Here is a 13550-nt window from a genome sequence, read left to right as displayed (position 1 = left end):
CAATTAGTGAAAATATTTGACTCAATATAATGTGTAAATCACTACTTCATCTATTCATTACACAAATACTTACTAAGCACCTACTGTGCACCAAAAACCATGCCAGGAAACAGGCTTCAGTGATGAAAACCTGATCCTACTGGATATGCAGATTTACTGTTTATGAAATTCTTTGTAACTTTCAGAATACAACAAGCTAAGTGCGGCCTTGGGATTGAAAAATACTATTATCACTGTTTTGTTACCTTCAGTAGAGTGATCCTGAGGGCCTCACCTACAGGTTTTAGTGCATGAGCTTCGTGACCCCTCTTTGATTGTCTCAGGTTTTCCCATTTCCTGGTTCTAGGTCACTGTCTGCATGATCAGGGTAACCGGAAGTCTGACCTCTGGAGAGAGGAAATGCTGTTGTACGCAACCGTGTGAATAGATATTATCATTCTAAATACAACCTTTATGTTTTAGGCCTATGGCTGGCTCCATGAAGACACAGGACCGGAATCTGACCCAGTAGTCGTCATGAGATTTCTTGGAACCACAGACATGAGTACTGACCTTAAGACTCTCCTTCTAAGCGTTTGTGAACAACTGGCAGTCAACTACCGGTGTCTGGTCCAAAGCTACCCTAAGAAGATCCATGACCTCCGTGACTTATTTATAAACCTTTTGAATGAGTCTTCACTGCAGAGACCTCTAGTAATAATATTCGATGCCCTAGAGCAGCTCTCAGAGAATGACGAGGCCAGGAAGCTTTGGTGGCTCCCAGCTCACCTTCCCCGTTTCGTACGAATAGTGCTGTCCACACTGCCCAACAGACATGGGATCCTGCAGAAACTGAGGTGCCTTATCCATGAAGAAGCCAACTACATCGAGCTGATTCCCCGGGACAGGAAGATGTGCAGCCAGGTCCTCAAACACCAGCTGCTGCGAGTCAAAAGGAAAGTCACATCTGGCCAGCAGATTTACGTGAACAACGCATTCTCTAAGTGCACGCTGCCTATGTTTGTGAACCTGACCTTCAGGGAGGTGAGATATTGGAGATCACACAAAGATGTTGATGAATCCTCCCTCTGTGTCACAGTTCATGAAAGTATAGAGCAGCTCTTCTGGTCCTTGGAGAAGAAGTGTGGTCAGAAACTGGTCTCCAGGGCTCTCGGTTACATCACCATGGCCAAAATGGGTCTGAGCGAAATGGAGCTGGAGGATGTGTTGGCCCTAGACAACAGTGTGATGAATGAGCTCAATGAGAATGCTAGGCCCAACAATCCCCTGAGAGTACCTTATCTGTACATCGCGAGGCTCAAGGAGGGTCTCAGCGGATACTTAATAGAAAGACACGTGAAGAACGTCACACTCCTGGTCTGGGCCAATAGACACCTGCAGCTCATAGCCCAGAAGTTGTATCTGCAGGATGACAGTGACCTGCGTGAAATGCACACCATCCTGGCAGATTACTTTCTGGGAGTCTGGTCAGGGGGCAGGAGGAAAGTTTTCTGCCTCGAAGACCCCTACTTGAATGGTTGCCTTGATTTGGAGAGCAGAAGCTTGCTTGAGGAAGAGAAGCATTTCATGGAACAGGCTTCCTTTGACAGGCAGGCTCCAGACCAGCCCTGGGTTTTCCAATGTAATCCCCTGGAGCCTGACATCTTCTTCGTCAATCATCGGAAAATGTCAGAGCTCTTGCACCACCTGACAAGGTGTGGAAAAACCGATGACCTGCTTTATGGGATCATCATGAACTTCAGCTGGCTTTATACCATGATCAAAATCGGCCAGTTCGACAAAGTGCTTTCAGACATCGAGCTGGCTTACAACTACTCACAAGAGAAGGAGCTGAAGTTCCTGGCTAGCACTCTCCGCGGTATCAAAACCAAGGTCACTGCGTTTCCGGGATCCCTTTCGGCAGAGCTCCAGCAAAGACTGCTGCCTGTTGTCAGTTCCCTGCCCAAACTCAGACACCTCCTTTTAGAATGTGACAAAGATGGGCCCAAATATTGCTCCATTGTGCCATTGCATTCATCCATGGAAGTGACGTATAGCCCAGAGCGTCTCCCCTTGTCTTCCAGTCACCTGCACGTCACTGAGATTCTGCCTACGTGTAATCCCAGCACTGTCCTCACAGCTCTAGAAAATGGCTCCATCAGCACGTGGGATGTGGAAAGCCGTCAGCTCCTCCGGCAAATCACCACAGCGCAGTCCGTCATCCTGGGCATGAAACTCACCAGCGATGAAAAGTATCTGGTGGTGGCTACGACAAACAACACCTTGCTGATTTACGACAACGTAAACTCTTGTCTTCTGTCTGAAGTGGAAATCAAAGGCACCAAGCACGGAAGTGGCTCCACCTACATCAATGGCTTTACGCTGTCTGTCAACCACGCTCTCGCGTGGCTTGAAGCCAGCAAAGATGTCACTGTCATCGATCTGCTCTATGGATGGCCCCTTTACCAGTTCCACTGCTGGTACGAAGTGACCTGCGTCCAGTGCTCTCTGGACGGCATGTATGCTTTCTGTGGACAGTACCTGAACACCACCACCATATTTCATTTAGGGAGTGGAGAGAAGTTGTGTACGGTGACATCTGAATTTTCAGGTGGGTTTGTGAAGTTTCTTCTGATCTTGGACACGGCTCAAGAAATGGTAATGGTGGACAGTGAGGGAAGCCTTTCAGTTTGGAATACTGAGGACATTTCCAATCCCCAGCTGACCGACGACTTTGACTGCCGAAGAGAAGACAGCGAGGTGGTCAGCATTGAACTTTCAGAGGACCAGAATGCCATTCTGATCTGTAAAGCCCTCAGCATCGAGCTCTTAGATACCGGCATGTGGAAGGTGGCTGAGAAGTTCAGAGCTAAGCACAACGAACGCTTTATATCTGCTGTGCTGTCCAAAAACGGAGACTGCATCATCGCCACCATGGAAAATACCTCAGCTGTGTTTTTTTGGAGGCGGGACACAGGCCAATGTATGGCGAGCTTACAGGAAATCTCAGGTACCATAGTCAAGCTTGTGAAATCCAGTCACCACAATATGCTGCTGTCTCTATCCACCAGTGGTGTTCTTTCCATCTGGGATATAGATATAATCACCGCCATGTCCAACATAGATAAGACTGGGAAACCCATCCAAAGCCTGGTATTACCCGCCAGGGGGGAAATCATTTATTCCCTGGATGGCTCGGATTGTGTCCACAAGTGGAACTTCAGCAGTGGGTTCCTTGAGGCAGTATTTAAGCACGAAGGAACAGTCGAGCACTGCGTACTGACATCCTCTGGAGATGTCATGGTGACATCAGATGACAAAAGTAGCCAGTACGTCTGGCACACCAGCAGCGGTGAGAACCTCTTCCGAATTAATGGGCAGAGAATCTCTCAGCTGCTGATTACACACAATGACCAGTTCGTGGTCTCTCTCTGTGAGGAAAATGCCTCCAGGGTTTGGAGACTGGCCACAGGCCACAGGGTCTGCAACATTTTGACCACTCTGCAGAATGCATTCATAACCTCAGCGAATACCTTCGTGGTGGGCATGACCAAAAGCAAAGTGCTGGCGGTCAGTCTCTGGACGGGAAGCATCACCAAGAAATTTTGCTGCGAAGATGGCACCACCATTGTGAATTTTAAATTGATCCCTGACTGTCCTGACATCATCGTGTTTATCACGTCAGCCGAGACGGTGAATATCTGGAGTCTGACGGATGAAGTAATCTGTCGTCGAGTGCAACTTCCAAACAACTTCTTGAAAAATCTGGAGGATTTCGAAATTTCTCCCAATGGAAAGCTAGGCATTATATCCAGGGGAGATGAAAATATCAACGTGCTAGATTTACATAGTGGTAAATTGCGGGTGGTTCATGCCTCTGGGGTCATCTGGAGGCAAAGGCTGTCTCGAGATGGTCGCTACCTGGTATACATTTGTTTCCGAAACGGGGAGGAAGAGGATGAAAATGGTGCAATATCCAGTTTGATTGTAATGAGGCTGGCTGATGGCAAAAATATCGGGGCTTGTTCCCTTTACAAAACACCGACTTTTCTTGCCCTCTCACAGAGGCACCTGAACATCATTGTGGGTTTTGACGACGGGAGTATAGGGATCTACACAGTGGTAGACCGTGTAGATGCCGCACTGAAAATTAAAATCGCCACTTCGAATAGCAGACAAATTTTCAACAATGCAACCCAGGCATCCCGGCCAAAGTGTAGTAGTTACTGTTTTAAAGTGTCCGTGGATTGCTTATGGAGAGAGTCTACCGAGGTCTTTGCGAGAGACAGTCCCATCACGGTGAGTGACTCCACTGAGCCCAACGAGGCGACACCGTCCAAGAAACACAATCCTTGCTACGAGCGTGTGTGCTCTGCCCTGGAATCCAGGGGCCACAGCTACACCCCTGACAACTGACAGAATGTTCTTCTTGCTTAGCAGACATGCGCGATACACACGCACAAGGGAAAAAAAAGTATCTTCTGTCACCCGAATGATAAGCTACTCCTTTCCGTAAAGACAGGAAAGATGCTGGAGTTCCAGTGTTACCATGCTCGTCAGAAAGACAGAATTGTGAAATCGGTTTTGAGTTGGCTCTTTTTGTCAAAGTTAATCCAGGAATGACGCCTTGACAGAGCATTTCTAAAAATGGTGTTTAACTGGCTGCATCAACTGGAAGCTAGAGGTTATTTTTTACGTTAGCTGCGTGGGAAGCTGCGGCATAACTCATTCCATGAGTTCAGATGACAGAGGCTAGAGCTATATACACAGACCCCTCGGACTGGAATTAGTTCTACAGAAATCGTTTGAAATTGTGAACTCAAAGAGCTGTTTGACCTCCAATGATTGTGCGGCCATAAGTAAACACAGCCTTAATCTCTCCTTACATTTTACAATCCTGACAACTGTGTAAACCCAGTCTGCAGATGGAAGGTCAAAAGGTGCAAAATCACGTAACAAAAACGCCCCCTTGTACTCCCAGTTTCCCAGGAGAAAGGACGTGAAAGGGGAGGCCACGAACTGGACTGGGCACAAGAACTAAGTACCACTCTCATAGGGCTACTGAGCACACTGTCAGTCTTCGTTAAAATACAGTTGAGACAGTTGCATGCAAGGGTTTCTGTATAATGGAACATAGATTTTTAAACTACTTCCTGGGCTGCAAAAGAAACACATTGACTAAGAAACCACAATCTTTTCATGTCTTTTTGAAATGCCTATTTGTGCTGGGCGTTAAAGCGGAATTATAGAAAGGGCATTACAGATTTGGTTGAGACATCTGTTCATTTCCATCATTGTACTAACAAAAGTCTGGGCTATTCAGTCAGTCGTATGGAAGCATACATTATTTCCTAAATCCCTGCGGTAAATCTTAACAGAAAGAAAGCTTTCTTGACACACCATTTACGAAATACTGAAGACATCTGCCTTACTTTCATTCCTCCTCTCTCCTGTGTAAGACACAGACAGACGACCAAATACTCGGGGACAAACTGAATATGCCTGTCTTTGTGCTAAAATATTCCATAAATCTTAAGGGTGTCCAAAGGTTCTTTCTTGTCCCTGTTTGTAATCACTTTCTTACTTCCCCACACTGTCCGTAGGCTTCTTCCTCTGTCACTCTTCCCGCTGGAGGGCTCCTTGGGGCCTTTTATAGTCTTACCCGTTTTAAAGCAGAAGCTGTGAAATGGTATTCAATACTTTTTAAACACTATTTCACCTATTTAAAAGGAAATATCACATCCCAAGAGGGAGAAAGTGATTTTCTTCCTATCATACCCTCTACACGGCATGTCCTTGGATGACTTTTCGAAGGGTGTCAGTAACGCCAGTTTGGTTTGAAAGTGATGGGAGTGACTTGTGGCGGCAGGATGATGATCAAGGAACTGATGTGCTCTCAGCCCAGCTCGGCCATACACTCATCGTGTATCCGTGGGTAGATCTTTCGATTTTGTAAGCCGCAAAATAATAGGAGTGATAGCTTCTGCTAGAGCCCTCATAGGGATGTTGGGGAGCAATGTAAGGAAAAAGACAGTGACATCTGGATTGTTTTTGCAAATGGGAGAAGCAAAGTGATCTAATCCAAAGGGAATCCAAGCTCATTGCATTTCAATTTGGAAAGCAGTTTGACATGTAAGCGTACAGAGATGGGATTCAGACGTGAACACCCACTCCGTGGTGGAAGACTTTTTTTCAGTATGTTCCTCCTGGTCTAGCTACCAGGCTCAGCCCACGTAGAGATCACCTGGAGTTAATTGTATGAGTCAGTGCTTTTTTTTTTTTTCTTTAGCTCTTCTGAGGCAACACATTCCTATTCCTGTCATTATCAGTTGGACCTCCATGCCACACATTTCTAAGAATTAAATGCCTAGATGGATTAAATGTAGTGTGTGAATAATCTATGTAATAGCCAATAGAGTTTAACAAGTGACTTGAATGATTTTTCCTAACTTGTTTGCAACTGATAGCTCATATTGAATGTTTTTATGTAAACTTTGTATTGTTGGGAAGAATTACCCAATCAGAGATTTATATTTTCATAAATGTTACATTTAGTTAAATTTTGTTACAGAGTTGTTACACTAGAAAATTATTGCAGTCTTCAAACAATGTACAGTCTTGTGTATGTATTGTTTGTATGAATAAAAGGTAAACGACTTAGATTTGCATGGAGTTTTTCTTCCCCAACTTTTGCAAGTGTACTTAGAGATTTTCAGTAATAATAATAATTGTTCATGCTTACTGTACACCAGACCCTATTTTTGGAGCTTTGTATGTACTAAGCCATCAGTCTCCACAACAGCCTTATGCGGTAGGTACTGTTAATATCCCAAATTCACAGATGTAAAAATCTAGAAACAGAGGTCCAGGGGGAATCGCTGAATAGGATTTCCATACACCGTCAATGTGGTTTTTGTTACCTTTTCCAAAGCACATAAAATATGACATTGAGTATCCAGTAGGCACTTACTGATAATGGCCTACAAAATGTTTTCCAACTGGCAGATTAGAGACCAGGCTAGGCTCTGAAAACCGCTGGAGGTCTTTGCAAACTCTCAGCAGTTTCAGGTACGCCACAACTGCTGATGTATTCGTTCAGCAAATAGTTACCTGGTTGTGCATTTTGCCAGGAAGGCCAAGGTTAGTAAAGTAGCTTGTGCCTTCTAGGATTTCACAGTCTTCATAGGAAAACAGATAGAAAACAAGTTCTGTGGGTGAGTGCAAGGACAGTGTGCTTCCTTCTGGGGCTTGGGCCCAAGGAGGGAAGAATGATAACCGAGGAGTCTTCCCACTCATAAACTGCCTCCAAGTGAGAGGGCAGGACCAAGGAGGAATCTTCCTCCCATAGGCACCTTTTTCCATTTCTTGCCTCTGGGAACTGAGAATCTCTTCTCACACACACATACACACACACTCACAAAAAAATTTTTAAAAACAAGTTAGCAATGAACAGTCTACATAATGTTAACTAGGAAATAATCAGATGAAAACTTTGTATCTAGTTTCATGAAACAATCATTCTCAGAGAAACTTAAAATCAAGACGTTAAGAAACAAATTGAAGAAATTATCTATCTAGTTTCATCTTCATGTGGCTGAGACTTATTTCTGTTTAGGATTTACTCGCCAGCCCCTTGAAAACTCTCCTTAATTCCACTACCCATACTGGGCATTCCTTCTTGGATTCTAATCTAAATCCTTTAGGTTGAAGGTTAAACCTTCCCTTTCGGTTCTGAGAAAATGTAGAGGAGTGGATAAAAGGATTTCATGTACACGGAGTTTGTTGTTTAACAACCTTAAATATCTTCTTTCCCAGGGTCAAGAACACAACAAATACTGTGTGTTGGCTTTGTCCAAGGCACTGTGCTTATGCCCTAAGATGATCTGAAAATTACTCATGTACAGCCCCTGCCCTCCAGAATCCTACAGTCTAAAGGAGACACAACTAAATTAGATGTAAGACAGTTATTAAGAAAAAAAAAGTTAATATAAGTGAAACGCAGGTGCTGAGAATACACGGCAGAGGAGCAATTAACTCAAACTGGGATTCAAAAAGAACGGCCAAGAGGTGGTGATAGTAGAGGCTTGAAGGACAAATGGAACTTAGCTGTCAGAATATCAAAAAGACATTTCAGGTGAAGGAAACTGCGTGAACACAAACAGGGAAACGGGGAGAGTCGACATATACTCTGGATGACTTCCAATGCTATGCTGGCTTTTTAAACTTTATTCTGGGGACGCTGGCTGGCTCAGTCAGTAGAGCATGCGACTCTTGATCTCAGGGTCGAGAGTTCAAGCCCTACATTAGCTGTAGAGGTTATGGTTATTTAAATACATACATACATACATACATACATAAAGTTAAACTTTACTCTGTAACTCATAGGGAATCGTGGGAAAGCTCTTGAGAAGGGAAAAGGCCTGGTTGAAATGCCATTTTAGAATGACACAGGCAGTACTGTCAGATGGATCGGAGATGGAAGAGACCAGAAGCTGGGGACCAGAAAAGAAACTACTGTAATGATCTGAGATAGAAAGTAGAGGAGCTTGATGTAGGACAGCAGCAGCGAGGATGCTAAGAAGAGGCATGATATCAGGGCTTAACTGACAGAGCTGTGCGATGAACAAGGGAGAACTCACATAATTCCAGCTCCAATTGAAACTGGGCGGACAGTAGAATTACAGATGTAAAATGAATACGTTTAGGAAATGAAAATGAAGGAAATACTAAAATGAAGTTGGACCTAGAGAGTTCAAAAGTAAAGACATCCATGCAGGCAACTGGAAATGTGCTATCCACACAGTGGAGAAATTTGTAGCTAAAGGCAAAGAATCCAACCCATTATCTCTTTCTCAAAAATCTAAATAATGCATAAGATGGTGGGGTTTTTTCGTTATAATAGAAGCCAATACCATAAACTTTTTAAAATTGTGGATCTTTTTTTTTTTAGAACCATATTGACAAATTTAGAACTCTATTGACAAATCCACTCAAACAAATCCATCTTCCTATCTTCCATGACTCATCAGTTGGGAACGATTTATATGCCAATGAAAACAGGAACACACCTAAAACACCAACTGAATCACGGTGTTTCACTCCCACATGTGTCCAGAAACCATAGGTTTTTCTTCTGTATTTTTCACAAGGGTCCCTGCAGAACTCCGTTTGGTATCCCGTGTGATCTGCACGAAGTACGGACTACACGTATGTGGTCATATTGGAGGGTTTCGTTTCAGTGTATCAGTATGACAGATTATACAACACCGAATTCAAGGTTACCAATAGCACCACCATCTCTGGCTTTACAGAATCCCAGCCTTTGAAAGATGAAGGTAACTTCACCGGCTGCTTAAGCATATTCAGAGCAGTGGTTCTCAAACTGGAGTGTGCACCGTTTGTTAAAACACGGATTACTTCACCCTCCCTATCCCCAACTATTTCAGAATTTGTATGTCTGGGGTAGAGCCCCAAAATGCATATTTTTACTGAATCCCTTCAGATGAAGCTGATTCTGCTAGCCTGGGAACCACACTTCAAAACCTAAGATAAATACCAATGTCTTTTTGGTCAGAGTAATTTCACTGGTAAATGTGCCAGTATTCTGTGGACGTTACTAAAGCATCCACTAGACGTTGGACATGAGGATGCTTTATTGTGACAAAAAGTTTTATCAGAAAATGGTGGAAACTAGCATGTAACTTCCCTCTAAATCTATCATTTTAAAGCATACAGCTACTACACGACTGGCAAGATGCCCCCAAAATGGGTTTTCTCCCATAAAGGGTGGCAAATGTGTAAATGGGGCTGGAATCCCTAAAGTGGGCACGTTAGAAACTAAGGACAGTATGTCCCTCTCTCAAAACTACTCCGTCCTATTCTGCAGCAGCCGGTTTTATCCTGACTGTCCCTGGATGATTTGAAGAGGGGAGGGAAGAGGGTAAGCTAGGTGGCGCAGTTGCTTCACACATTTTCCTATCAATCCCAACTTGGGAGCGCAGGTGAAAAGAACTTCCAACACCTGAGCAATATTTTCAGGTAAAGCCACTAGCTCTCCACCCACCTTAGGTGCGCGCACGGCAACAAAAACGGGCGTGGAGCTCAGGCGGTGTGGACGCGGTGTTGCAGCCGAGGTCCCAACAGCTCGGGGAAAGAGAGGAAAGTGGGGGGAGCGGGGGAAGCAGGACCTCGCTGAGCGTCCACTGTGGTCTCCAGGGTGCAGGCGAGTGTGTGCAACTTCCCTGCGATACGTCACGGTAGCGTCCGCGCTGTGTCTCAGCCCCGCCGCTCTGATAGTGCGGGCAGGCGATAGGGCGCACACCGGGTCGAAACGGAAGAGGCTGGAACCCCAAACACAAAAATACGGCGTGAGGGGTACAGATCTATTTGCCAGGGGGCGCATTTCTGGATCTCCCCAATGACGTCCAGAATCATAGGAGGCTCCCCTCTCCCTCCAGCACGACATTAAAGTAGGCACCAAGACGTTTCCCGGCCCGGGCGGGCGGTGGGCACGGGACCGGCGGTGCCTGCCCCGAGGCCGAGCGCGCGGGGGAGGGCCAGCCCAGCTCCAGGGGTCGGGAGGCCGGGGGAACCCCCGCGCGGCTCGGGGCGCGCAGGTAAAGGGTTACGCGTGCCGGGGAGGCTCGCCCGCTGGCCACGCCACGTGACGCGCCGGCCCAATGACGGCGCCGGGGCGGCCGCTGCGANGAGCTCGACTTTGGGGGCATTATTTCCCCGACTTCTCTCGCAGGTCGTTTTTATTTCTTTACTTCCTTCTGGCAGGAAAAAAAAAATGGGGCGAGGCAATTCTCAGTTTGATTACTTCGAAAAAGTCACGAATTCAACAAAGGCACGGAAAGGGAGGCCAGATCCAGCACGGGCTGGGGGGGGGGGGCAGGACTTTTACAAATGCCCCAAACTCAAGACCAGGACAGTTTGGAAAGCTTGGCATCTCGGTGGTGTATGAAACAGTTTTGGTTTTAAATCCCTAATTAATGAACTTTCAACAGCGCCGGAGAACTTGAGTTGGAAAAACTGCAAGAGACTTTCCCTTTTCTAAGTGCCCCCCCCCCCATTTTTAAGCATCGGAGCGTTTTCGAATAAAACGGAAATGCAATGTTGACCGCCGCTGTTTCTTTGAAATGTCCTTGGGTCCCAGGATTTGCTCAGGTCGATCGGGGTGCTGGCGCCCGGGGTGGCGGTGGGAACGGGTGGGGCGGGGAGGGGGCAGCGCTAGGAAGAGGCATGTGAGGAAAGAGCGTGCCAGGTGCAAACTGTTAAATGGTCACAAACTGTTTGCTGAATATTTAATTATTAGGCAGGCATCTCCCAGGTCGATTGCTTGGGTCTCATTTGACCTTGGCAGCCTGATGAGATGAGATTTTCACAAACCACCCCTAAAGAATTTTTCCAATGATATAAGACAGATTTCAAAAATCAGTGGGACTTTTCCCCCCCTCCAGGACTGTAATTAACCTTAAACACAAAACAAAAACTCCCCTTAGTAACTTAGTACATTTTATTTTCCATTGTGGTATAAACTTTTGCCCAGTGAATTTAGAGGAAGTCAGTGTTGCACGAGGTGGTTCAGGTCATTAAAGAATAGGGTACTTAACTTGCTTCCCGTCACTGTGAGAATTACTGGCGCCGCTTTTCACCATGGCTTATGAGTGTCCTGGGTGGCTGTACCCACGCTTGTTGCGAGGAGCAAAACTGTGGAAAAGATGAGAAACGTTTGAGAGTTGAATCAGAAAGAAATAGAAAGTGGTCGCTGCTTTTAAACACAATAAATTCTTTTTATTTGCAAAAAATATTTCGCTTATTCTCGCATCTAATCCTCCAGTTAGTATTTTAAGGAGACAGATGTTAAAGGTTCTGGTGCCAAACACCAGTGTCTATAGAGCACCTCAGCAGTCGCGAGGCAGGTCTTTGAAACAGTACTTTGAAGCTCTTAAGGGTAAGTCGGACTCTGGGTTTCTTTGTACTTCTCTAACGTGTGAAGAATCCGTTATAGGAAGCTGCCTTGATCACAGAACAGGAATGGAGCAGGCATGAATGCAGGAAGGTGGGGTTGGGTTTATTTCTCTTCTTTGCTCACTCAGTGCTCATCCTGGTCCTGCCTTTTCTGTTCAGCAAGTATGTGATAAGTGCCTGTCTCGTGGCATCTGGCCCCAGGGCCTGGTCCCTAATGGTTCTCAAGGTTTCAATATCCAGTGACGTCTACAGATAAATATGTTCTAAGAGCTTTTGCACATATGGATTTAAAACCAGACAGAAACTTGCAGGTCACCCAGATATGTTCCACAGCCTAAAAATGGAATGAGTCCCCTGACTTCCCACCTCACGTCTCTCTGAGCCTGGAAACACAACCGATAGGGCAAGGCTCTGGCCAGAACCTCAGCCCAGCCCAAGGGCAGAGCAGGTATTTGCCTGCCTTCCTCCTGGAACTGTCCTGCCTTTGGTGCCGCAAGAGCCCATTTACTGAGCTGCTTGGAAGGGATTCCAGTTTCCAAATAATTGAATACCAGTCTCCCAGTAGCTGGGTTTCCTCCACCTGGACTTGCAAATTCCTTTAGTTGCACAATGTTTCCAGTAACCCTGAAACGTGGGCTCTTTTGAGGTCTTGGTTAAATAGTACCTAGCTCCTGCCTGTCTTTTTTTTTTTTTTTTTTTTTTTTTTTTTTGGTTATTAGATTGATTATCTGGTTGCAGGTAGATTTTCTAAAAATCTAGAAAAGAAGAATCGGTAGCCTCATCCCGGGGGAGGATAGACCTGAGCCTTCACCCATCTGTAGGTCAGATGGGTCCGCCAGTTGTAGCCTTTCTTAGTGTGGTTACCACCTGAATGGTGTTTTAAGAGAATAACATGATAGTGAAATCTGTTATCTACTGACACCCTTTTCACCTAAGAATATCCTGGTCCCATAGAGTTTGGAATCTTCAGAAGGACCATATATCATCAAAATGACCCTATCCTGGGGTGCCTGGGTGTCTCAGTCAGTTAAGCGTCTGTCTTTGGCTCAGGTCATGATCTCAGGGTCCTGGGAACAAGCCTCGCATTGGGCTCCCTGCTCAGCAGGGAGTCTGCTTCTCCTTCTCCCTCTGCCCCCTCTCCCCTGCTTGTGTGCATTCTCTCTTTCTCTCTCTCTCTCTCTCTCTCTCAAATAAAAGCTTTAAAAAAGTGACCCTATCCTAAGACATAACATAGCCATCAGATGAGTATGTGTCCTGAAGCAGATACTTAAAAGGACTCAAAGTACTAGCTCAGTGTCATCAAGCATCTTGGAAAAGATGTTTCTTGAGTGGCAGTGAATATTGAAAAGAAGTATGTCTCAAATTTTACCCAGAGCAGTGAATTCCGTTCAATTCATTGGACAAGTGGCTCTCTAAAATGAAGTGAAACCCCTCCCTGACCTTGGAGACAGCACGTTTGTAAGCCCGAAGATAATCAGACCCACACTCAGCCAGGTGCCAGGCACACCGTCCTTGCCTTTGGGGATCTTCCAGTCTTCAGATAAACCAGGGGAGGATTTTAAGCAGAGCAGATCTGTTTCTTAGAAAGTTCTCTCTGG

General features: G+C 45.6%; 1 protein-coding gene across 3 annotated transcripts in view; it reads left to right on the top strand.

Moving 5' to 3' along the window:
* The window catches only part of NWD2 (NACHT and WD repeat domain containing 2), a 178100-nt gene extending 171473 nt beyond the window's left edge, over positions 1-6627 (top strand). For all 3 annotated transcript variants that reach the window (XM_034671973.1, XM_034671972.1, XM_034671974.1), the window contains one exon: positions 463-6627. In XM_034671973.1, the coding sequence (XP_034527864.1) occupies positions 463-4395 (3933 nt within the window). In that variant the 3' untranslated portion in view covers positions 4396-6627. The remainder of the gene's footprint in view (positions 1-462) is intronic.
* The last annotated feature ends 6923 nt before the right edge of the window (positions 6628-13550 follow it).

The sequence above is a fragment of the Ailuropoda melanoleuca genome, chromosome 11 (genome assembly GCF_002007445.2).
Source record: "Ailuropoda melanoleuca isolate Jingjing chromosome 11, ASM200744v2, whole genome shotgun sequence".
Lineage (NCBI taxonomy): Eukaryota > Metazoa > Chordata > Mammalia > Carnivora > Ursidae > Ailuropoda > Ailuropoda melanoleuca.
This window is presented reverse-complemented; position numbering and strand designations above follow the sequence as displayed.